Genomic DNA, 24,150 nt, shown 5'->3' on the forward strand with positions numbered 1-24,150 from the left:
CCCGTGTTTGATTAGCTTTCACCTTCGACGATGAAGATCTATCATTAGACTGTTGTATACATTTAGAATTTCTATTTACTTCCTCACTTCCTATAGTTTTCTATGGTCTGTAGTTTCAATTATTATTTTCTTTTTATTTTCTTCTCATCGTTTAATTAAAGTTTACTTTTGTATATTTAATTCAATTTGATTGGAAACCTAAAAAATGTTTTGATTATGTTTCGATTTGTTGCTACATGGTTCAATGGGTTTTTGGGTTAAAAAATGAATGAGTTATCCTGTGAATGGGTGTGAACAATGCCTGCAAGTACACTGAAAAAAAAAACCATTGACAATCGCCACTCGCACGAACAGTGTACGGCCGGAAGAATAAACAAACGTTCAGCAATTGGGGATTTCATTGTTCCTGAATCGAATTAACATCCAAGCTGCATTCACAACCAATTAATTATTATTTCCCATTTGGTAGAATTTTCATTGTATTCGACTATATATTTTCATCTTTTTGCTAAAAATTCGTCCTACAAAAATTGAAAACCATAGGGTATCGAGACGTAGGGAAATCAAGAGTATACATTTTAATTGAGTTCTCGAAAATTGTGCCTTTGTCTATGGGATTCTGGGCTGGGGATTGGTTTCCTTTGTTTAACTATAACTCTGTTGTCGTCTTTTCTCGATTTTTAAAGTGTTCAAAGTGAAGTTCTTAATTATTATTGTAATTCTGCTAGAAGGTGTCGTCTTTTTTTGGTTTGTGTTGGTTTTCTTTACGCTTATATATTTTCTTTTAGTTTTCTCTTGCATAGTATTATAATTTATTTTAATGTTTGCCCGCTTAAACGTGTTGAGTTTGCTTTGCTTTGTGTTAATTTTTGTATTTTGTTTCTTGTATTTTGCTGATTGGATTCTTTGTGGGGGCTCGGAGCCCAATTTAATTGCATGGAATCATTTTGCATCGTTATTATTTCATTTCTTTTAGTTTACCATTTAACATTTTGACTAAATTTTTGCTATTTTTCGTTTATGTGTATGTGGAATTTGTTTGGTATCTTTATGTATTTTTTCAGTGTACTTCCTACGAACTAAACATTTTCATTGCTGATTTCATTTTAATTTTCTTATAACGATTACGGGTGTGTTGATTTGCTTCAGTGTGTGTGTGTGTGTGTGGCTTAATTGGCTAAAATGTTTTTCATTTAACCCTTTTTGGTTTTCTTACTTTGCATTTGACGTTGCTTTGTTTTTTTTTTTGTTGCAATTCTCTGGGGTTTTTTGGTTTTGTGTTTTACCTTTATAATTTAAATTCTCTAAGCCTAAATACAATGGTTGCAATTTGTTTACTGGTTTCCCTCCTCATCGCTTTGACAGCTTCGTCATCGTCTTCTCCTCAATAAATGTATTTAAATCGAAATTTACTTTCAAGTCTTTTCAGCGACAAATGCATTTGAATTTGTTCTCGTATTTCTTAATCTTGTTTAATCTTTTTCCTTAGTTCATATTAAATCTGCTCAAAATCCTTCGCTTTAATTATGCTTTTATTATATGTTTTGCACTTTAAATACAATCAATATAAATCAAAGTCTTCTCTTGGTTTTAATTTATCTTTTTTTTTCTTAGTTTTTTCATTTTCTTTCTAAAAGGGATGTCTTGTATCCCTTTTGTGGTGCTTCTCTCGTTTAAAAACGCAAACGTAAAAATGACAAAAAACTCTTCGATGTTTTATCCATTAAAAAAGGGAGAGGAAACAAACCGATGCCAAGCATTCTTCAAAAGCCAACCACATCCATTCACATTCACCGATGGCCGGTGATTCAATGCATCTTCATTTCGCAGCGTTGAGCTTGAAAAATGCTTTTGGGTTCGCTTCTCCCGCTTTTGAACTTTGAACTGTTGCTTCTGCTTTTTGCTTTTTGCTTACTGCTGTCTGCTGTCTGCTTACTGCTTTTGCTTTGCTTTTAGCTGTTTCTGTTGCTGTTGCCTTACACTTGATTAGTTAAAATTGAGAAATCGAACAGAGGAATTGAAGTTGTGGGTTAAGAGTTCTTATGCTTGCTTAGCTTGATACTAAATGTTTTGCTTTGCTTTTTCTGATTTAATTTTTCACATCGTCTTTGCGGGTTGTTGACTGTGGATCTGTGCCTAAATTTATCATGTCTCGTGGTTTCCACACCGGGGACCCTACAATAAATGAAAGAAAAGAAAAGATACAATGGAAACCATATATGAAAAAATATGAAATATTTTCGTTTTGGTTTTGCAGAACTTAATTTGTAGTTTCGGTTTCGGTTTTATTTTTTTTTATATTTTTTTTTTCGGATAGAAAATATAGATTTAGAGAGCGAAAGAGTTAGAAAGAGCAAGTGGGGCGGAGCGTAGCATCTCCATTTTGGTTATATACAATTGTGTCGAACAGATTTTCATAAGTAAATTGTGGCCAATTGGGATTCGTTTAGTTTCAAAAGCATGCAAGCAAAGTGCCCAAAATGCCAGGCAATTTGGGCTCTTTTGTCGGTTAAAAAATATAAGCAAAACTAATTATTGTTTAATGTAATGAGCACTACTTCAAGCGGGTTCTTCGGCTACTTGATATAGTTTTGGGGGGACTGGGTTTCTTGGGTAGTGGGTGTGATTAAACGCTAATTTAACAACTAATATTGGTGATTAGGGGCTAGGATAGAGAGTTGTGTTGGCTAAAATGTTGACATCGCTTGGTTCATTTTGCTAGTTAACAGATAGTTTAGCTTTTTGTTACTCTGGTAAGACTTGGCAATTTTCAAATTTCTGATCAAAAGTTTTGCATTTATGCCAACATTTTCCGTTCTGCCTCTTCGGTTTCCCGTGTGTGTGTCTTGATAAAAGGGCTCCAATTTGGTATACAAAATGAAAGAGAGAAATTTATGTACATATATTTATATATATATGGGGGAAGTGGGTGGAAACGGGGGGTTTATAATTTGGAAAATTGTGGTGGTGGAGTGAGTGGTGAAATTGAAATTGTTTCGCATTTCAGTTAACCCACTTGCTAATTTCGAAATTAGTTTTCCAAATGCAAAAGTCAAAGAGCGTGATTCAAAAACGATGGATAAAGTTGTGCATAGATGAGAGTTTCATAAAATTCAATTCAATTTTAATTTTTATTTTATTTTTTGTTGGTTTTGGCACACAAAAAGTTGTACGGAAAACAGAAAATTAAATTTCTGGAAAATAATTGCGTTTCAATGTGTGAAAAAATGCCGAATAAATTCTGGATTCTGGATACTGGATTCTGGGGGGTGGTGGGGAGTGGCTGGTTGATTTGAGTTGTGGGGCACGTGTGTGTAACCATAAGACATATATAGTTAGATAAATATATATAGATCGATTATAATGGACTTGGCATTAGCATTGCTCGCTTTCGGTTGGCATGGCATTCAGCAGTACAAGATTTGGCTTTAGATCTTCGGCACACTCTGTCATTTAGTCGTGATATTGATTGAGAAAATGCAAAACGTTCAAATTGAAGGGGGAAACTTGCAAAGTTCGATCGATGTTGATTTGAATTTCGGGTTTCATTTAAGGTTAGTTAGTTGTTTTGTTAGTCAAGCGATGCCAACTAATAATATCAAGTGTTTGTAACAGACACAACAGATACACAGATACGCTATAAAGAGATACACACAAATGCATCGAATGGGCGGGAAATAATACCTAATAAACTTAACATGCCTAAGGTAACTCCAAATCCGACTTCGACTTCAGACTTACGACTAAATATATATCTAACTGAATTCAACATTATTCGAGTTAATTTTTCATGTGATTTGGGATTTTAGTTATCTTTGAGATAATTGTGTGTGTATTCTGTGTAGACAAAATGAAATATCACCCGTAAAATTGTTTAATTACTAATTTTCAATTCAAGTACTCATCTCCGACAACAAGCCTCGTTTGCCTAATTACAAATGAATATTGCACTTACCTGCTAAGCAACTACTAAACAAATTTAAATGCATAACTAATCGAGGGGAGGTGGAGGTGTTTTTCGAGAGGTCTGGGGATGGGCCAGGAAATCGGTGCATAAACTCTATGGGGTTTATTGGTTTCCCGTTCCCGTCGCTGTCCTTTGATATTTGATTATTTGTGTTTGTATTTTACTTTTTATGTGTTTACCTGTTTACTTTTATCTCATATGCCATTTCGTTAATTGCATTTCAATTGCTCTGGCTCTTTTTAGGTTTAGTTAGTTCAATTTATTCGGAGTTATGTGTATGCTTTAGTTTTAGTTTTGAGTTTAGTTTTTACGCATTTGATTTTTAAGTTTACAGTTAGTTTGTTGATTTTTCGATTATTTGTTTAATGGATTGCAGTGTTTCGACCGTGTGTGGGTGTGTGCACACACAAGGATTACCGGTTAAATTTGATATTTGTTTTAGCTTTACTGTTAAATGTTACTCTTAAATGTTCGCTGTCTGCGGCCTCCGCTTATCTCTATTTAGTTTGCCTTTATTTTCGTATATTTTACTGGGTTTTCGAGAGCTACCCATTTTTTCGTTTAACATTTATGCTGTATATGCTGCTGTATATATGCCGTATTTACGATGTATATATTTTGATTTTTTGAGAATGTATCTTATCTGCTTTTTGATTTTGCTGCTGTGAAGCCCAGTGTAAACTGTAAACTGTAAACGTTCTTGAAGCTTAAACTTATTTATTTTGACTATGATTTCCTTTGGTTTGTTTTTTTTTTATTCTGCTTTGAATTCTCGTTACAACAACCTGAAATTTGTTTGACCTTAAACTTTTTCTATATATGTATTTAGTCGAGAGTTTTTGCGGCTTGGGCCTGGGAATCGAATGGGAATTCCCGACCCTCGCCTCGAAAAGGTAGGGTGATTATACATACAGATATACCTAGGTGTACATACATATAATATGATTACCCATTACTGAACATTGAGGTACGACTTACGATTATCATTCTCTGAATACATCCCCGTTTTGATTTGTATCCCTTTTATTGTATTTTGTTTTCTGCTGATTTAATTGGAATGTGAAACGGAAATGGTGGAAAACCCATGCGGAAAATGTTTCATTTGATTTGCCCGTCGACTTGTATATGCATGTATATTTGTTTATATCTATAAAAAACCTATAAAAATCATACAAAAAACCATATGCATATATGCAAATTATTTGTCACAACATTATTGGTACGTACACACCGATGCCCGTTAGCACAAACGTGCAAATTGGCAAAATTTTCTAACTAACTAATGTTTGCTTGTTTTTTGTTTTCTTTTTTTTTTCATTTTCATTTTGCTAGTTTTCTTTTTGTCCTTTATGTAAATAATCCCCATATCAATAGGTATACTCTTGTTAGGTATATGTTATGTTAACCCCTGGAATGTTGGCACTCGACCCAAAGCCCAGCTCAGTTGCAGATCCATTTCGCCAGATGGGTAATTAAAAATTTTTGATTTCATTTGCGGAAACGACACAGTTTTCCACCCCGCTTTTCCGCTTTCTCTCACCCCTCTGCTAATAGTTAGTTAGCGACTTTTCCCGAACTTTTTACCTGTCTGTATGTCTGTGTAAGTCCGTGTGTGTGTGTGTGTGTTTGAAGTGCATATATGTATGTAGTAGTTTTCTTTCTTATAATTTTTTTTCTATCTGCTCCTGACTGTCTTCATTTTCCCATCTATGTTTCAAGTTGAGTTTGCCATTTGTTTGTCTGCCTGTCTCTTAGTAGTTTACTTGAGTGCGAGTATGAATTTCAACTTTAGTTTTAGTTGCTGCTACTGCTGCTGCTGCTCTTTTCTGTTGTTTGCCCTCGTAATTACGGCACTTGAGTATTGTGTGTGCAACGCGGCGTATACGTAATATTTCTACTTGCCACCCGAGGCGAGCGGAACTTCCGCCATTTTGTTTGTTAACGTGTGGGTGTGTAAGTGTAAGTGTAAGTGTAAGTATGGGTGAGTGTGTAAATCACGGCGAAATGTTCGCGCTCAACTCGGCTGCAACTTAAATAATTAACTGGAAAACGGTGGCACACACCCATTATGCAACCTTTCCCACCCGGGATTAGTAACCCCATCCTTTGATTAGTTTTCGGTATGAACTACATATGCTGCGCTAAAAGAGCTAACTACGCTCAGGTTCGGTGACTTACGGCTAACACTTACACAACGAATACGAATATGGATACGGATACTGGGTTCTGGGTTCTGGTATGGTAACATTTCAGCTATTTCTTCTATTTAGCAAGAGTGCCTTTCCTTAGTTCTTGTGAGTTTTTGATTTTTAGTAGATTGTATATAATGTTAGGCTAGGTCTTTTTGATTTCAATCCCTTGTGTTGGAAGTTCGTGTTCGGTTGTTGTTGTTTTGATTACTTTCATTATAGTTTGCATTGTGAGTTTACGTATATCTGAGCTGAGTTCGGTTAAAATTAGTTTTTTGAGGCATTTCGGGTTGTTCGGCTGTTATCTTTGGTTTCAAAATAGTGGAGAGGTCTTTAGTGGAGGTCCTTAAGTGGAAGGTTCCCTCGATAGGAGATCGCTTAGACATGGATCTCGAAGTAGTCGTGACAGTCGACACAACCGCCGGGTGCCTCGGAGGAGCCCATCTCGGGCACAAATCCTATTCCCCCGGTGGCCGTGGGCTGGGCACTGACCACCAACATTCCACGGGGTGTCTTCTTCCGCGTGCGACTTTGCCGCACGCGGGACTTATGCTAGGAGGGTCTCTTCTGGTACAGACAGTCGATGCAAGTGGTGTACTCCGGTGCCGAGGAGCTGAGTTGATAGCCACCCTGCGGATCATGCTGGCACCCAGTTCCACTGTATCCACCCATTTCGGGGGCATAGCTGACATATTGCTGCTGCTGCTGCTGCTGCTGCTGTTGGTGGTGCATCGGTGGCTGATGCAGTGGCTGTGGAGGATGCCTTGGCAGAGGATCATATATTGGTTGCGAGGAGAAGGTGTTCTCAGCGGACTGAGAGCGCAGTGGTCCCGAACTGTAGACCACATAGTTTCGTTCCGGGGAAACCCCATAGGTCCTGTGCCCATAAGAGCTACTTGTGGTGGTGCTATCCCTTGAAGTAGATCGCTCCAGTGACTTGCTCAGCCTGCTTCTGCTACTGCTACCCCCACCACCATATCGACCTGTGGGTGCGGCAGCCACATAGTGATCACTGCAAGTCTGGTTGTCATATACCGGATAGTACTGATAGGTTTCCTGGGGTCTTGGCCTTGTGCCCGTCTCGAAGCTTCCATGGGCGGACATGCTCCGCTTCCGGCTGCCATGGGGCACATCCAGATTGTGATCCGACTCGCCGTGGCTATCGAAGCTGCTGCGAGGTGAGTGTCGCAGGCAGGAACTGCCAGTCATTCCCCTGTCCGGCGACAGGTGATCCATACTGCCCCTAGGCGAGATCCTTGGCGAAAGAGTCTCCACGCTGCACACATGAGAGGGGCCGCCCTTCTTGAGGCAACTCCGGTCGGGGCTCTTTGACTTGGCCGGACTGGAAGGTGGCTTTAGGATTCCAGGAGCCGGTCCACTAGGATGCTTTAGTATGCCACCACCCTCGGAGGAGCGACGAGGACTGGGTGTCCTGCGACCACCCGACAGGCGATCCTGCGAGTTGTCCCTCGAGGAGCAGACACTCAGTCGCTTGCCCTGATCACTCAAACTAGTACGAGGTGACTTGATCTTGATGATCCTCACCGGAGAGCTACCCTGGGACTTGCAGCGATCTGGGGAAATGTATATCTGCCTCCTGCCACCCTTTACCTTAGTGGAGGCAGGTCGCTCCGGCGACTTGGCCTTGAAGATCTTGTCCACCTTCTTGTCGATCACCACAATGTGCGAGGCCAGCGAACTGGAGGTGGGCTCCTCCTCCGTTTCATCACCAGATCTCTCCGAAGGACCTGTGGTTGTGCCAGTGCTATCCGATTCAGTGGCTGGCCGGGAAGGCGACTCGATGTCCACCACCACAGTTTGTTGGGTATTCTCCACTATGGTTTGTGGTTCCGGCGAGAGACTAGAGTCATTCTGCTGCTGATCACCGGGATCCTCGGTGAGATCCTGCGGATCGAAGGCCTTCTCGCGCAGACTCTCCATGTAGGCCACAATGTCGCAGGTGCCATCGGCTAGGTTCTCCTGCTCCAGATCGCTCAAATGCTTGTCCATAAACCGGGCTGTGGCGTCCGTTTCGGTCGGGTTTCGGTCTCGGTCACGTCGCTGTTTATGCCCCAAATCCCTGGCCTGGCCCGCCGGATACTGGTGGACGACGGCCACCTGCTGGGAGGCGGCCAGCCGTTCCGCCTCGCTCTCGAAGATCTCGATCACCTCGATATCCTGCTTGGGCGATTGTCGCGGCGACTGACGCGGCGACTGGCGGGGAGATGGATGCAGGGAGTGGGATTGGGAGTGGGTGTAGGACTGTGTCTGATTCTCTCGGGTATCGGAGACGAACAAGCTACCACTACTGCCTAGACTTAGATTAAAGGAGGCCGCCACCTGGGCGGCATGCGCCTCCGACTCCGACTCGAGCTCCGACTCATCCGGGCTGGGCTTACCTAGGTCCTTCATCAGCACCGGCTGGTAACTGGCCGGCGGATGCGACGATTGTATGAGGCGCGCCTGGCTGCCGGTGCTGCCCACCGAGAGCGTCGATGTGGTGCTGTCGGGATGCGGTTACGGATTTCACGTTTCGGATGTCAAGATGCGGGACGAGCAGTAAGAGAAAGGGATAAAGTCACAGGGTCAAGCAATAGTCAAGCTTACTTCGAGGACCTATAGAACCCAGCTGGACATCTCCTGACTGACTGGATTAAATTCAATATTTATCTTTACTCCATTATACATATGCATAATTCAATTGACAACCAATTAGTCCTGAAAGTCATCCATGGCAGTCGGATTGTAAAGCTCAAATTTTAATCATTTCAAAATGTCAAGGAAGCATACAGCTCTCAAAATAAAATGGAATTATCAGGAGGTAAATATGTAAAATTAAAAAGATTTTAAATTTAAAAAGGTTTAAGTTTAAGTATTTTCATTAATTTTTAAACTTTAAAAATTAAAATGTTCTTTAAATGTAGACCTCAATTAACCTATCTGATTTGAATGCAGGACTATCATTTATAATTTTAATTTAGAGGTAATAAAAATAATGTTATTTATAAGTATGTTAATATAAGCCATACGCTATAAAGAACATTATACTTATTTTAATAAAAGTAATGGATGTGGACTAGGAAATTATAAGCTTTTTGGCTGGCTGAAGTTAAGGGAGCAGATATATTATAAAATCGTAAGTGGTTTGTTATATTATGAACCCATAATAGCAATTACGATTTTTAATGGCTCAATCCAGTTAGTCAGCAGAATACCAGTTAGCAAGGATCAACCATAAGGAGTGACCAGACTCACCTCAGCGTCAGGTGATTGGGCGTTCGACCCAGAGTGGCCTTGGGCCTGATTGTGCCCTGCTGCGAGTCCTCCTCGCCCTCCGACTTCGTGCCAGGATCGATCCTCTCGATGTCCGAGCTGTGGTGATGCAGATGGGGCTGCCTGATTGGAGGCGGCGGTGGCTCCCGCGGATGCGGATGGGGATGTGGGTGGGCATGGGCATGGGCGTGTCCTTGCTGCATCTGCTGTTGCTGTTGTTGTTGCTGCTGCTGCAACTGCTGATGCTGCTGCTGCTGCTGGGGATCTGGGGAAGAGCAGGGGGATTCTTTATGGCACGGCGTGTGATGATGCGGGATGCAATGTTATGGGCATTGTTAGCAATCCTCTCGACAGATTTTTTGGTAATCTGGATGTGGCTTTAACTCACCTGTAACATCACCCACCGTCTTGCTGCGACCACGGAAGACGGCTGGCTGCATCTGCTGGCCGTGGGCGTGGCCGGAGGCGTAGTGAACCACGCCCACACTGGGAGGCAGGTCGTCCGCCTCCTGGCTGCCCGACAAGTTGTCATAGTCAATGTTGCCAGCCGAATGGCGCTGCGATCCGGACTTCTTCTTCGGTTTGCCCAGGGTGTGAGAGCCATGCACTATGGTGATCTGGGAAGAAGGATTGTAAAAGGATTATTAGTAAATATGTAATTAAATTAAATCAAAAAGTAATGTATGATTTATAATTTAGTATTAAAAAGATGTAGTGTAATGAAATAAATACCCAGTTTTAAGGAAGTAATCAATACTTTTTGATTGGGGATAGCACAAAATATTTCTGCAAAGGTTTAAAACCATAAAAAATATTGGGATACAAAAATATATTAAAGTAAGTTCAAATATAAATTCCAATTAGCTTAAATGAAAGAATGAATGTCTATCAAATTAAATACTTTAATATAATATTTTTAATACCTGCTGTTTGGGTCTTTCCAGAGTCTGCGAGTTGCCCGCATAACCCATGCTGCCCATTCCCTGCGAGGAGTGTCCGGAGACGGAGCCGGAGCTGCCGCCAAAGTTCTTCATCGGAATTGACATGTTCCGGACGCTCTCGCGGATGATCTGGCGAATGGTCTTCAGGAAGGCATTGCGGAAGTCGGCGGTGCTGTTGGACAGCACGTAGACCTTCTCAGAGCGGCGTTGCAATTGGGAGCGCAGATGGATGAGCTCCCACAGGAAGTGCGAGTCCATGTCCTTGGCCGAACTGGCGCGCACCTGCACCTCGGTTACGGGTATGAGCACCTGGTATCGAATGATCTCCACCTCATTGGTGGCATTCTTGCTGGACACGCCCTGTAGATAAAGGAAATGGAAAACTGGGTTAATATTTTCTTTGGAATTATAAGCTTGCAGTCTTACCATCAACTTCTTCTTTTGACGCAGCCGCTCCTTGCAGAGGAACACCACCGCCGACTTGAACACAAAGCACATGGCATGTAGCTCCAGACCCTTCTTGATCTTGCCCAGGAAGTCCGAGATGTTCAGCCATTCCACTCCGCCATAATACAGGAGATCTCCTAAGCAAAATATAAAAAATTTGTATTAGAAGTGGTTAAAAACTATAACTATTTAGGGCCGATTTCTCAATGTCACGTTAAGGTTCTGGTTTGTATGCCAAAAGAAGTTTACATAAAGGTAAATTGCTTGAAAAAATCGATTCGTTTTCTCAATGTTATGTTTATTTAAGGAACGACATCTAGTTACTATTTTTCAGTCAGGTAAACTTAAAACGATGTTGAGATACTATATTTTCGAAACATCAATTTACCTTCGTGACAAAAGTTAAGATGCTTCTGAAAAATCACACCTAAGGTTACATTTTGAGTTCTGTTTTCCCTTGTTTCGGAACACCTCCAACAACTGTTTTATAGAACTAGCTGTATTGAAATCGTATGATTCCTTACCTGGACTCAGATCAATGGGTTGCTTGCAGGACTTCTGGTGCTGCCGGAAGAGGTGATCGAAAATGGCGCCATACTCCTCGTGGATGCGCTGCATCTCGTTGATGTGCTCGGCCACCTTTTCCATGCCCTTCAGTGCCTCTGTTTTTTTGTGTTGGAATTCAATATACACAAATCACAATGGATTAAATGCACCATGTATACATACCGCAAAGATGCACATGCTCATCGGCCCGGGTGTCGGTTAGGTTGCGCATCTGCTGCAGGAGCAAAGGATACTTGAGGATGCGCTGAATGGGCTTGATCAGATACGATTCCAGGGTGCTGCTGTGCTGCTGCTTGGGATTCCGGGCGGCCAGGAACTCCTGCAGGGCGTGATTGCCCTCGTCTGTGAGTTGGCGCAGGCGGGCGGGGATGGGAGAATTGAAATGCAAATTGAGACATTTGCCAAATGATTCGATTTCAATGGACGCTCGTTCGAGTCGGTGTAATTAATTGCAACGTTGGCCCATTAGAGTAAATAGGGGAAGGGGAAGGGGGATTCACGGGGATGCTGCACAAGGATATGCAGTTACGGCGGCTATGACAGCGTCACAACGTCGACAAGAAAATGTCATTAACTTGTTCTTATTGTCAGCCGAGCAGCTTTTGATAAAGGCAAAGTCAAAGCCTGTCTGCAGCAGGAAAGGCAGCTGGATAGGAGATGGAGATGGAGCTGGAGATGGAGATGGAGCTTCGGCTGGAGCAGATTTACGTCTAATAGCGCCTGTCGCTGGCTGCTTGTCCTTCTGCCAGCCCGACAAGCTCCATCCATCCATCGTGCACCTCCTGCTCCTTCAATATCCCTCCAATCCGCAACAGGATTCTCCAGCTCTTGCACGTAACGAAGGCACTTAAGTGCACTTCTTGCTATAATTAATTATCCTTTCAACTTTTTGCATAAAATTTCATGCAACAGCCGGGCGCAGTGGCACCACCCATCATTCTCGAGTGGATGATGCTTCCAGAATCCATCCCCCCCACCTTTAGTTACCTTGACTACGCTTCTTTGGCTCATTGATTGTAAATATTGCGCATACATTTTTTACCTCCAACGCTTTTGATTAGCTGCAAATCCTATCCCCATCATCCCATTATTCCATTCACGAACGCATCAATCAATGTGGCAATGTGGATGGAATAAAGCCAAGGGGTATGCTCTTGGCAGCCAGCTGTTTGCTCGAGTGTTTTTAAGCTTAGACTAAGTCTAATTTAATTATGACATGTTGTCACGCGGCAGTTGCCTTTTATCCGGCTCACTGCAAGGCAAGCTTAGTGGAAGAGCAGCACCCCCAAGTTCTTATAATTCCCAACCACCCACAACCAAGGAACACAGAACACAGAACGCAGAAGTTCTGAAGCCCTGGCATAGTTTTGGGTCGCCATTTGTAAGCGTGTCATAATTCTACAAGTTTAATTAACAAAAGATACTTGACAGTTGCCGCTGCTGCTGCTGCTGCTGCTGCTGCTGCTTCTGCCTTGGCATGAATATGAATATGCTGGCTGTTCTGGGAAAAACCCAGCCCCCAACCCCCAACCCCAAACACCCAACCCAAAACCCCCCCTTTATCACACCCTTTTTTTGGTCGGGAGTTTGCCTTCAGTTTGCGGTTTTCACTTTAGTGGGTGTCGTCGACGTCGACGTCGGCTTTTGCGGTTGTAATTATTCATTTAACTTGCAAATCATTTTAAAGTGGGCGCTACGCGGCCCAGGGGCGTGGCACCATTGAAGAGAATAGTTTGCCAATTGTTCGCTCTGTGGATTCGTATGGGTTCGGTTCGGTTATTTGACTTTTACAAGTTTCTTGCTCAACTGAAACTCAAATAGACTTTGACGCTTGACGCTGATTGCAATAGTTGCTCGAAAAAGGCTATACACACACTCTGCATATATATGTGTACAGTGCGTTTCATGGGGGTAACGCACTTGCCAATGTTAATTCAGTCGGCGCAAAAGTTTTCGTTTTAACCCTTTCCTGATAGGCAATTTTGGGGGTCTATCTGTAGTATTTGTCTTAGTTTAATTAAGTGCCACATTTGCATTTAAGAAGCAACCAAATTTATTCCACTTTGCTAATAAGGTTTCTTTATATTCTTAGCAGTTGTTTCAATTTAGTTATGCAAATACAATCCCTTGTGCCTAATATGGTTATTTATGACCCAGTATATATATTAAATTTCTTTTTTTTTAGAGATTTCCTTCTGTTTTTGTTACAATACCATTGCAATCTTGTAATATGCAAATACGCAATTTCTGATGTGGCTAATAAAAGTTGTAATTTAATTTTTTCCAGATTTCTCTGCCTAGTTTTGCTCCCCACTGTCGCCCTGCTGATGTATGTAAATGAATTTCCATACTTTGCGAATCTGATTTGTCTGGGGGATTGCGGGTAATGCTGGGGCGGAATACTCACTCGGATGCAGGACTTTCTGCGCCTTGCTGTGACTGGCACAGAACGAGGAGTACAGCTTGAAGTGGTTGACGTAATACAGGAAGGCCGAGCCGATGGCAAAGAGCACATTCTGCGGATCGCAATGAAATGCAATTACAATTATGCCACACATAGATTACCATTTCGAAACGCACCCTGAACTGGCCGCAATGCTCGAACTTGTTGAACTCCGGCTCCAGGTCCAAGGACTCCTCCAGATTCTGCAGGAACTGTCGCTGGAATGTGACGATCTCGTGGATGTTGCCAAACAGGGCGTTGATCTCGGCATTCGAGAGGAATGTCTCGCGTTTCATGGGCTCCAGATAGTGCTCCAGCAGATTGTTCAAGTGCTGCAAGTTAATCGAGATGGCGGATGGTTCAATAGGGCCCAAAAGATAATACAAATTTAGGGGGAAGGGCGATATTTCCTTTATTTTTGGCGAAGGGACAGCAGCGAAAATGCATAAATTAAATTAAAAAATCAACGGCCGCCCCCCTTTTTGGCCACAACAATTCCCGGCGGAGTTGGCCTGCAGTTATGCTTGGTTGGAGGAAACTTTTTAGTTTTGCCAACTGGCACAAAACATGAAACAAAAAAGAGTGGAGAAATACTGTAGCATAGCCACAGGCGCGCGCTTTCATTTGGAACAATACTTCCGGGCAGACGGTGGGTGGGGGGGGTGGTAGGGTCTTTTGTGGGCGGGGCAGCAGGTTGGCCGCCCTCCACAGATAAGACCCGGAGCCTCCGTCGTTGCCGCAGCGGCGCTTTACATAATTTCTAAATTATAATAATTATTTGTATGCTTCCTGGCCCAGACCAACGAAAAGCAGACTTGAAGTTGGCTTAAAGCAAACACTGGCAAGGCGAATCGGTTTGGTACGGAAACAGCACGGGAATCCCAAACAGAAGCATGGCGACACAGTTAAAGGATTAAAATTTGCATTTTTAATTGCAGGAGGTCTTTTTGCCGCCCCACTCTAATGAACACAAGTCAGTGGTCGATGCTGGGATTTGCATTAAAGTTGGAACTGGGCACACTGGCCGAAAAGAAGAATACGGAAAATGAAACGAAGTAATAAAAAACTGGATTAAAAATCATTGTTTAAATGGTAATTGCTTTTTGAAAAATGTATATTCCTTTAAGAAATTATAAACATTAAGGCTTATAATTCCCAACTGTTGTAATTCTTTCCTTTAAGAGATTTATGAAAATTAAAGTTTAAAATTCCCAAGTGATTGTTGGATTCAGCTTCTCAGCATTTTTCGTAACATAATTTTTATATTTTTAAAAGGGTTAGACCTAGAGGTTTAAAAACGCCAGTAAAAGGTGTCTAAAGTATGCTACAATATATTTTGAGCTTAAAAGCCCAACGGATGAGGCATACTTTTAGACACTTTTTTCAGGAGGTTTAAACCACCAGGAATTTAAACTAGTGTTTTCGTTCTGTAGACTTACCTTCACATAGGTCCGCTCCGTGTCCACCAGCTCCATGACGACTTTGCGCAGCTTCTCCGCATCGGTCAGTTGGCGTGATGGGGTTAATGCCGTGGTCGACACCGACGAGGTGACCGAGCCGGTGGGGCTCGATTTCCGTGTTTCCTGGGGTGAACGACAAAATCCGGTAACCTTAACACGGTTCACAGGTCAGGTTCAAGTTGTAGTTGTTGTTTCAGTGGTGTTGTGTGGTTATTGTTGTTGTTGAGTTGTTGTTGTTGTTTTGGTGTTGTGTTGATTGTTGCATGATGAGGAGTTATTTCGTGGAACGAAAGGAACAAACCCAAAGAAAGAACAGAACGAAAAGAGATGCGAGCGCGTGAAAAGGAGACACCAAATAAATGACAATAAACAAAAATGAAGTTAGCCATGACAGAGATAGATAAGAACAGCGATAGTTTATAACACCAGGGGAGGGGATATATATAGGTGGTGCCAAATGGGAGTGGGGGGGGTATTCAAAAGGGGTTGAAATGGGTTTAGGGCGTGGCCAAAAGCCCGCGGCCACTTTAAGGAGACACGGAGACAGCTGCGGTTCTAAATGACTGTCACGTCCTTGTCCGAGTTGTTGGTGCTGTGCTTTGTCCTCCGTGGGTGTTGGTGTTGCGGCCAAAGTGTTTGTGGGTCTCAATCTCAAGCCCCACCATCTCCACCACCCCCAACCCCTTACAAGTAACTATCTGGTTCCCGTACCGCCCTTTTCTCTCTGGGTGTGTGTGTGCGGTTACAAGCACATTTGGCACTGACAGTTGACGCTTGACGGTTGACATACACAAAATACATACATGTCGGTGCCCCATCCTATATGGTACAACCCCCCCTCCTTAAGCCCCCTATTTTTGCATTAAGACTTAGTGGCGGCAGAGACTTTCTTTGTGGCTCTTTCTCTTGACTTTTCTCCTATTTGCTTAGCTCTTCTGCTTCACCTACTTGTCTAGAAGAAACGACAACACTGGGAAAAAGTGTTTAATGGAGCATTCCTGATAAATTGACTTAACAAAAGGAGCGGCAAATGAATTTGCATTGTAAATGCCTAAGCAAACAGAACTCAAACCTCAAAAAAGGTCTTGAACTTGCGGCAGGAAGGGGAATGAAATGCTTAAGAATTCAAAAAATTACTTGGATTAGAATGGAAATAGGCTAGAACTAAGGGAACACTGATAAAAAAGAGATGGGGTAGGGGTAAATATAGGTATACCTATTGAACTAGTTATAAAATGTATAAAAACCATCTGATATATGTAGATACAAGGGAATTCTTTATATTTAATTATAATTGTATTGTCATTGAGTATATTAAAATGAAAGTAGGGCGTATCAATAGGATTTTAACTAGGTGTATATATTTCATTAAACATTTTCCAGATAACTTATAGAAGGTATCCTTTAAGTCCTTGCTCGTACTTATCTGGAGTTTGGGGCCCATTTATCTTATCTTGTTGCGAAACTCGTTTGTCACGCTGCCATCACTAGGCTTTAGCCCCATCACTTTCCTTGCCCCCATCGCCCATCTCTTTCTGCCCTGCTGCAATTGCAGCTGTCATTGTTTGGCGCTGTTGTTGCCCGGCATTGTGGAGACATTTCACTTTTATGCAGTTGCACTTTGTGTATTGTTAGTGCCCTCTCTTTCTGCTGCTCCTTCAGCACTATGCCCCGTCTCTATCTGCAGTTCCCTTGGTTGTTGCAGCTTGTTCTTGTCTACTTTTAACTGTTTTATTGTTCTGCATTCTGGGGCCGAGCTGAGCTGCGCTTCTGATTTGCATAAGCGACGCCGACCCAAAAGCCAAAACAGCAGACAGGGGGGTGTACAAAATAAAAAAAAAAGTGGCAAGGGGATAGGGAAAAGGGTGGCTTGCCACCAGGTGAGACAGGTGCAGCAACAGTGGCAACATCTGCGGCAGCGAGCTGCTTCTGGCTTTTGGCGCTGAGTGCCCACATTGTTGCCACTGGCCTGGCCCAAAGATGAAAAATTTGAAAATGTCTTGAATTCAGCGCCCAGCCTCTTCGTTCTTCGTCCTGTGTGAAATGTCAACTTGAATTAAAAGGATTCCTTATATAACACAACACCCCCACAAGGCCCTCTGCCCCCCGTTTAACCCCCTTCTGGCTCCCCGCAGTGTGTTTGTGTGTCACAGTGTTCAAGTATCATTAAATGAAGTGGGTTTCTGCCAGTTTCGAGCACACTTGGGGAAAGCATATCCAGAAAACAAAGTGCATTCTGTGGCATCTTTGCTTGTTGTTCTATCTGTCCCGTCACCCCCTTTTCTCCACCCGTCTGGCCACCCACTGAAAAAAACAATTCGTTGTGAAAGGGAGCATCTTAAGAAATTATTCAATCAGCTTGATTTGCCACCGGATATTTATGGGATTAAAATAATATTGTAACGACTGTTTATACCTAATTTTTAACATTTATCGGGTAAGTTTTTCTTAAATTTTGAATCAGAAATGACTTATCTAAAACTTTTATGATATATACTATGTCTCTTTCTGATGGTGACCATATCTAATATTATTTAAATATAATAAAGTAGTCATGCTGTCTACTTTGAATGGTTATATGAAATTTAAACTCCAGTTTATTCTATCAGAAACCCATTGCTAACCATTTTTCTTTTTGGGAAAGATACAACATAAGAAGCTGGACAAAATCTCGAGACACAAGTGAAAAGTAAGATTTTTTCAACTTTTGTCTCTGACTACATTTTTTCTCCATGTAGGCATATCTGTTGTCCTGTATATATATAGATATCCTTGATATTTTTATGCCAGTCACATTGCTATCCGTGACGTTTATTGTTTGCTGCCTGGAGGAGACGGAAGAGGCGCCGCGGAGGCGGAGAAGATCCTCCTCCTCCACTTGGCGGCAGTGGCGACCCAATAGGCCAAATTTGCCATGACATCTTGAGATGTGTCGAGACACGCCTTGGGGCATAGAGCTCTCGGAGATCTCGCTTCCTGCTACGAGAGTATTCCTTGCCACATCTTTTTGTGCAAATTTCAATTTGTGCACATTTCAATCACAAGTGCTCATTGGGGAGTGGAGGAAGTCGGCCTTCCGAAGGCCGGCCCACAACACCACATCTACAAGACCAGGCTACTACTACAACCCATTCCTTTAGCCCACCCACAACTGAACGTCGTGTTTGGCGCTCGTTTTAATAGTTTCCGTTTCCGCTTTGCGAGTTCAAAGCAATTTGATTTGCCTTCCAAGTGGCAGGTTCCTGTGGGACGGAGCGGGGGGTGGTAAATATATACATACTAAAAGGGGTGGGATTGTGGGGGGCAGTGCTGGGGGTCATGGGGGGTCGAGAGAGTTGTGTTTGCGTTTGGTTGCCCCCATTCCCGGTTTCCCAGTTTCCCGGTTTCAGGAGGTCACCATCCACCTCCTCCTCCTCCTGATTATCCCAACGATTTCGGGCACTGCACTTACTTGCTCCGCGGTCTTTAGCAGATTCTCAATCTCAAAGCTGCTCGTACGCGACGTTGGCTTGGCCACGCCCAGTCCGCCCACGACCACGCCCCCGCCGCCCACCGCCAGCTGGGCGGCCATTGCGACAGGATCCACAAAGGAGGTGGCCGGCGAGCTTTCCGCCTCCGGCGAGTACAAATCCTTGCTAGTGCCATCTGGAAATTGGTGGAGAGATAAGCGAATGTTGTGATTAAGTATTATTATTATTACTACTTTTATTATTATTAGTTTTGGCCTGCCTCGTAATTAGTTGTGTGAGCCGTGTATGGCTGTGTGTTTGTGTAACAGGCGCCTGGAGAATATCGATTAAATGCTCGTTTTTTCGGTTATTTGTTGCTTGTTAATTTTAAATTCCATGTTTGTGCAGTAAAAAAGCGAACGAAGGAATTTTAATACTGGTGAAAATGGCACGCCTTCACCCCCCTTTTCACTGGCCGCTTTTTGCCGCCCTGCCTGCCTCAAAGCCGAAAGTAATAACGACAAAAAACAGCCAGCAGCAACAACAAGCTGTAATGATTATTGCTGCAATGTGTTTGCCACAACGTCCTCACACACACACACACACACACTAAGGGCGCTCTTAACCAAAAAAAATTTATGGCCCATACATATGAGGCCAACTCACAGAGAAACTCACTTGCACTTCCCAAAAAAGATACCGCAACTATTTTAGGAATTTTTAATCTTATAACATAGACACAGCCATTTCTTCAAGGAGAGTTTTTTTGGGGCAGCAAACTAGCAAAAAGCTATCCAAACCACAGATACGATATTGTTTTGGGTATGAAAAAGTTGCAGCAAGTTTTTAAATATTAAGTTGGCTTGCAATAAGTTGGTAAATACAAAATGGACAAGCTCAAGAGTTCGAAAGTTTATATCCCAAAAATGAGCATTCTTAGGAGATTGCAAAATGCCAAAAAAAGGGGAAACCTAATAAAAGTTTTAAAGATTATATAAAAATGATAAAAAACTCAGTTTTTATATTGAAGAGTATGGTCAAATGATTGATATTTAGGGAATTTTCGTTTTAAGATCTTAAAGAAATTATAATTTTTTGTATTCCTTATTTCCGAATAGTCATTAAATAAAAAGAGTACAAGTTATTATGAAATTAAAATTAATTTTCAGTGCACTCTAGCACATTTTTCCAAGTACTTGTCAGTAGTAGAAGTAGTTTTGCCAGCGCCCAGGAAGCATTTAAGAATCATGTCCTTGAAGACCGCCTTGGTGTCCTGGTGTCGTGTCTCCTATTCCCCACCATATTTTGTCTTCTGTTGTCTTGGCCCTTCTCCATGCAAATTTGCTGGCAACCAATTTTATGAACATTTTCCCTAAAATTTGACACCGCACACACAGAGTGTGTGTAGTTATTGGAAATTGCCGTCTTATAAATTTCAGTTTGCGGTCTCCTTTAGCAAATTGCACGTAGTCCTGGTCCTAGGGCTTTTTCCAGGGCCCTGGCAGAAGCCTGGGCTAATAACTCGTGGACGTGCCAAGGCGAATTTGTCGATGGCAAATAACTTGGCCAGTTTTAGTGGCTTTAAATAAAGTAAGACTTGCAGTTGTTTATGGCAGGAAGATACGCTCGAGGAGCTCTCAACTTGGGCCACTTTTTCCTTTTTTTTTGCTCTTGTTCATGTTTTTTCTATGCTTTTTTTATGCCAGGATACTAAACAACTTGGCACAAGTCCTGCATAGTTTCTTGGGGGTTAATGATCCCTTGAATGTTTGCAAAAGTTTTCCCAGGAAATCCGACTCTTTTTTCGGTGGGTTAACTTCGTTGGCTTAACTTTAGGGAAATGCATTTCCGTAATTTAATACAACTAATTGGCAAGATTGCAGTTGAGGTATCAATAGACTCGCCTTTTTTTTTTGGCTGGCCAAATTTAATTGAAAATTGGTGGCTTTCGGAAAAAAGTGGAGAGTGGAAAGTGGAAAGCTCCCTGTAATCAGTTACTTTGCTTTTGTCTGCCTTTATTGTCCTTTTAGCCACCCTGCTCTCCTCTCTGCCCAAACTTTTTGAGCAGCCAGGATGTGTGTCAAAAAAAAAAAGAAGGAAAATGGAGAAATAAATATTAATACGCACACACACACACACATGCAGGCGATTCCCACACATATGCGTGCATATATATAGAGAGAGTCGTTTAATTTCTGCTACAATTTTTGTTTTGTTGTTATATTTTTTATTTTAATTCTTTTTTTAGTGTTCGTTCTGTGCCTTTTAATTGTTTGCCGCAACAAAAAAGTTTCATTTTGTGTGCTGCTGTTGTATGTAGCTGTTGTTGTTGCTGTTGCTGTTTGCCGCTGCTGCGTTTGTTGGCTTTAATTGTTTTGTGTTCTTAGCCACTTCGGCTTTTTGAGTGCAGTGCAGCGTGCGTGTGTGGGAGTGTGTGTGTGAGCGCGCTCATATGTATGCTGCAGTTTGTAATCCTGTAATTATGTAGTCGGTTGTTGCGAAACGACTCACCCACTCACCCACTCACACACACACGCGCTCATCTCTCTCCCTCTTTACTTATTGATGTAATTGTTGTTGTACATGTTGTACACCCACACTCTATGCCCCTCTCTCTTTCGCACACTCTGCCATCTCTTTCTGCGCCTGTTGTCTAGAGCCAGCATTTAATGCAAAAGCAACAAAAAAATATATAAATTACTTTAATGAACTTTACAAATTCGCATGCATGCCCGGAAATGCGCTTTTTCGTTTCCTGCCACACACACACACACATACGCACAGGAGTATATTCGCATTCAGGGATAAAGGATAAAGAGGGAGAGAGAGAGAGACGGAGAGGTATAGGGACGACGCACCTCAACGTCAAGGCTCGTATAACCGGACAACAAGCCATATATATACGGATACGGACACGGAACCGTAACCATAGCCGTGATTAGTATGCTTTTGTTGTACGAGTGGCTGATGAATGCTGCCTGTGGTTTTCCCCCGGTTTCTCTACCAGCTTAAATGTTTAAAAACGGCCGAATTCGCTCACACAACAATTTCGAGGTTACCCGGGGGAGAATTCTTTTGGTTTTGCATGGGTGCAGTTCGCATTTAAGTGGGGTAAAAAGGGTTGGGTGTGGTAGGTGGTGGTACTTTAATACTTACTCCAACCCGGGGCCGGAACAATCAGTCCAGTTATCATCTCCTCGCTCATCACCGGCGGATCTGTGGGTGGCGGTGGGCAAACGAGCGAGTCAATCATATCGTCCGTAACCCTCATGATCCCCACTAGATCTGGTGGCTCTGTGCGCGAGGACCTGCGGAATGCCAAAGGAAGGGGGAGAGAGCGAAGGAAAATAGATTATAACCGGGTATTAACATAATTTCCATAGCTGATGGTCTTCATAAAAAAAGGAGTTCATGTTCAGCACCAGCTGTACGTATTCCCATGAAATCAATATTAATTAAGATGTTAATTTTTTTGAACTTTTTGGTATTAACAACTGTGGGATACGAGAAAAAATATACCCTTATTTAAAAATGTGAAGATTATCAATAACTAACTGTATAATTTATGTGGCTTTAAAATACTATAAAAAATCGCTCTACGAATTTTATTGAATTTACATTTTTTATAATGGTAATATTAACTTACACAGCAGATAACTGTCAGGTAAATAATTTAAATAAAGTACTTTTTCCAGTGCAGTATTTGCATAATTTCCGTTTCTGACCCTCCTGACAAATCCAAACAAATGAACGTATAGCGACACCTGGAATGGATTCCGGACTGCCGACTGCGGACTGCCGTGACCTTTTTCTGTGTCAGTGCGCGAAATTAGCAAAAGATGCGGAAAATGCTTCCAACGTGCATAATTTGAATGGACGACTAGCTGGGGAGGTGTCCAGGGGTCAGGGGTCAGAGGAGCCGGGCAGGAACGGGCGCATTTGGCTCTACAAACGCTTAGCACAAAAGCTTTTCTGTTTTCGTTTGCCATAAAGAGAAGCTAATTAGGCTATCAAAATGCCGTTCGGCTCGCCCGAAAGGTGAGTGCAGGGGTGGGGTTTTAGAGGGGGTTGGAGGTTGGGAAAATGGGGTTTGGGGATGGGGATGGGTTGACCAGCCAACGAAACGGAACCAAGTGAACCCACCGACCACGTTCTAACTGCATGGCAAGCGAGAGAACGTGAAGTGGCAACGTGTTTGGGTTACGGCTTGTCTCCCCATTTTCCCCGTTTTCCAAACGTTTTCCTTTCATTCCCCCCCTCCCCACCTCGCTCCGCACACATTTTCCAGCTGCGGCTTGAACTTGTTGTTGACTTTGCTGAAAAACTATAAACCAAAAATGGTTCGAGAATGTACATGGAACATTTTTCGGTTCCAACCTCTTTTTTTTCCTGCCCCTTTTTCCCTTTTTTTTTTGGCTTTTTCCGATTTGTTGCGAAACAATTTCTGCCATTGGTTTAGTTTCCATGTTTTTTTTTGTTGCCCCCTGCTCAATGGGAAACTTCTTATGGTGTAACATCATCAAAAATTGGCAAAGCTTGTCGATTGTTGACATTCTGGGGTGTGTGAACTTGATGTGGCTTGTGGCCAGTTGGTTGAGTGCTGTCAGAGTTAGAAAGCACTGCGCAGAATGTTTTTAATTAACAACATGAGCAGCTGCAGGTTGTGGTTATATTCGGTATTTTTTTTCTTTTAATTTTTTTTTAGCTGCCATTGGCCATTAATGAAGATATCGTTGCAGCAAGCTGGCGCTGCAGGCGATATTGGAATGAAATCAGCTGAAATGTGTCAGTCAGCCGCTGTTTTTGCCTTCAACTTTATGAGCCATATAAAAGCAGGGAAATGGACACAATGGTAGAACAATGGGCGAGATATTGCATTACGCTGTCACAAGAGCTGCTGCCCTAAAGCTAATTGACAGCCCGGCCCGGCCCGGGTGACTAAAATAGTTAATTAATCCGTGTAACTGAAATTTAAACAATGGCCATCGTGTGCGCCCACATGGGGCGGGGTCACACGGCGTATACTTTATCGCTGGTAACGGCCATTCAAGTTGCCCCAGGATCGAAACAGATGTTAAGCAGGGCATAAACAAGAACAATGATGGTCTGTGGCTGTCATAACTTACCGCATCATCATGCTGAGCGATTGTTCCTCCTGCAGGACGCTCTCCAAGTACATCATATCTAGATCGGACACAATTGCGCCATTGATGACCATTATTTCGTCTCCTTTGATAATGCCTGCAATTGGTGGAAGAGAGCGTTAGTATATGGTATATATATTGTTGCATATAGGTTGAGTTTCTGCCACGGTCATTGTAACTTTTCAGTCTCATTCCTTGTAATAGTCGCCCATTCCCATTCCCACTCCCGTTCCCTGTGGCTTAGACAATGGTTTATGTTCTGTTTGGGGG

The 24,150-nt window shown here is 42.5% G+C and overlaps 1 protein-coding gene across 17 annotated transcripts in view; it reads right to left on the reverse strand.

Annotated features, from left to right (window-relative positions):
* Positions 1–1,233: 1,233 nt before the first annotated feature.
* sif (still life) overlaps positions 1,234–24,150 on the reverse strand; it is an 85,079-nt gene continuing 62,162 nt past the window's right edge. For 7 of the 17 annotated variants that reach the window (XM_036815148.3, XM_065864893.2, XM_036815146.3 and 4 more), the window contains 13 exons: positions 23,863–23,977; positions 21,893–22,044; positions 18,739–18,932; positions 15,267–15,437; positions 13,965–14,159; positions 13,792–13,900; positions 11,547–11,726; positions 11,342–11,479; positions 10,797–10,954; positions 10,353–10,730; positions 9,818–10,046; positions 9,412–9,715; positions 4,989–8,659 (listed from right to left, as the gene is read on the reverse strand). In XM_036815148.3, coding sequence (XP_036671043.3) covers positions 6,709–8,659; positions 9,412–9,715; positions 9,818–10,046; positions 10,353–10,730; positions 10,797–10,954; positions 11,342–11,479; positions 11,547–11,726; positions 13,792–13,900; positions 13,965–14,159; positions 15,267–15,437; positions 18,739–18,932; positions 21,893–22,044; positions 23,863–23,977 — 4,274 coding nt within the window. In that variant the 3' untranslated portion in view covers positions 4,989–6,708. Of the gene's footprint in view, positions 2,176–4,988; positions 8,660–9,411; positions 9,716–9,817; positions 10,047–10,352; positions 10,731–10,796; positions 10,955–11,341; positions 11,480–11,546; positions 11,727–13,791; positions 13,901–13,964; positions 14,160–15,266; positions 15,438–18,738; positions 18,933–21,892; positions 22,045–23,862; positions 23,978–24,150 lie in introns of those variants that run through there. The other 10 variants (XM_036815155.3, XM_036815157.3, XM_036815156.3 and 7 more) reach the window with 5 other exon arrangements.

The sequence above is a fragment of the Drosophila suzukii genome, chromosome 3 (assembly GCF_043229965.1).
Source record: "Drosophila suzukii chromosome 3, CBGP_Dsuzu_IsoJpt1.0, whole genome shotgun sequence".
In the NCBI taxonomy this organism is placed as follows: domain Eukaryota; kingdom Metazoa; phylum Arthropoda; class Insecta; order Diptera; family Drosophilidae; genus Drosophila; species Drosophila suzukii.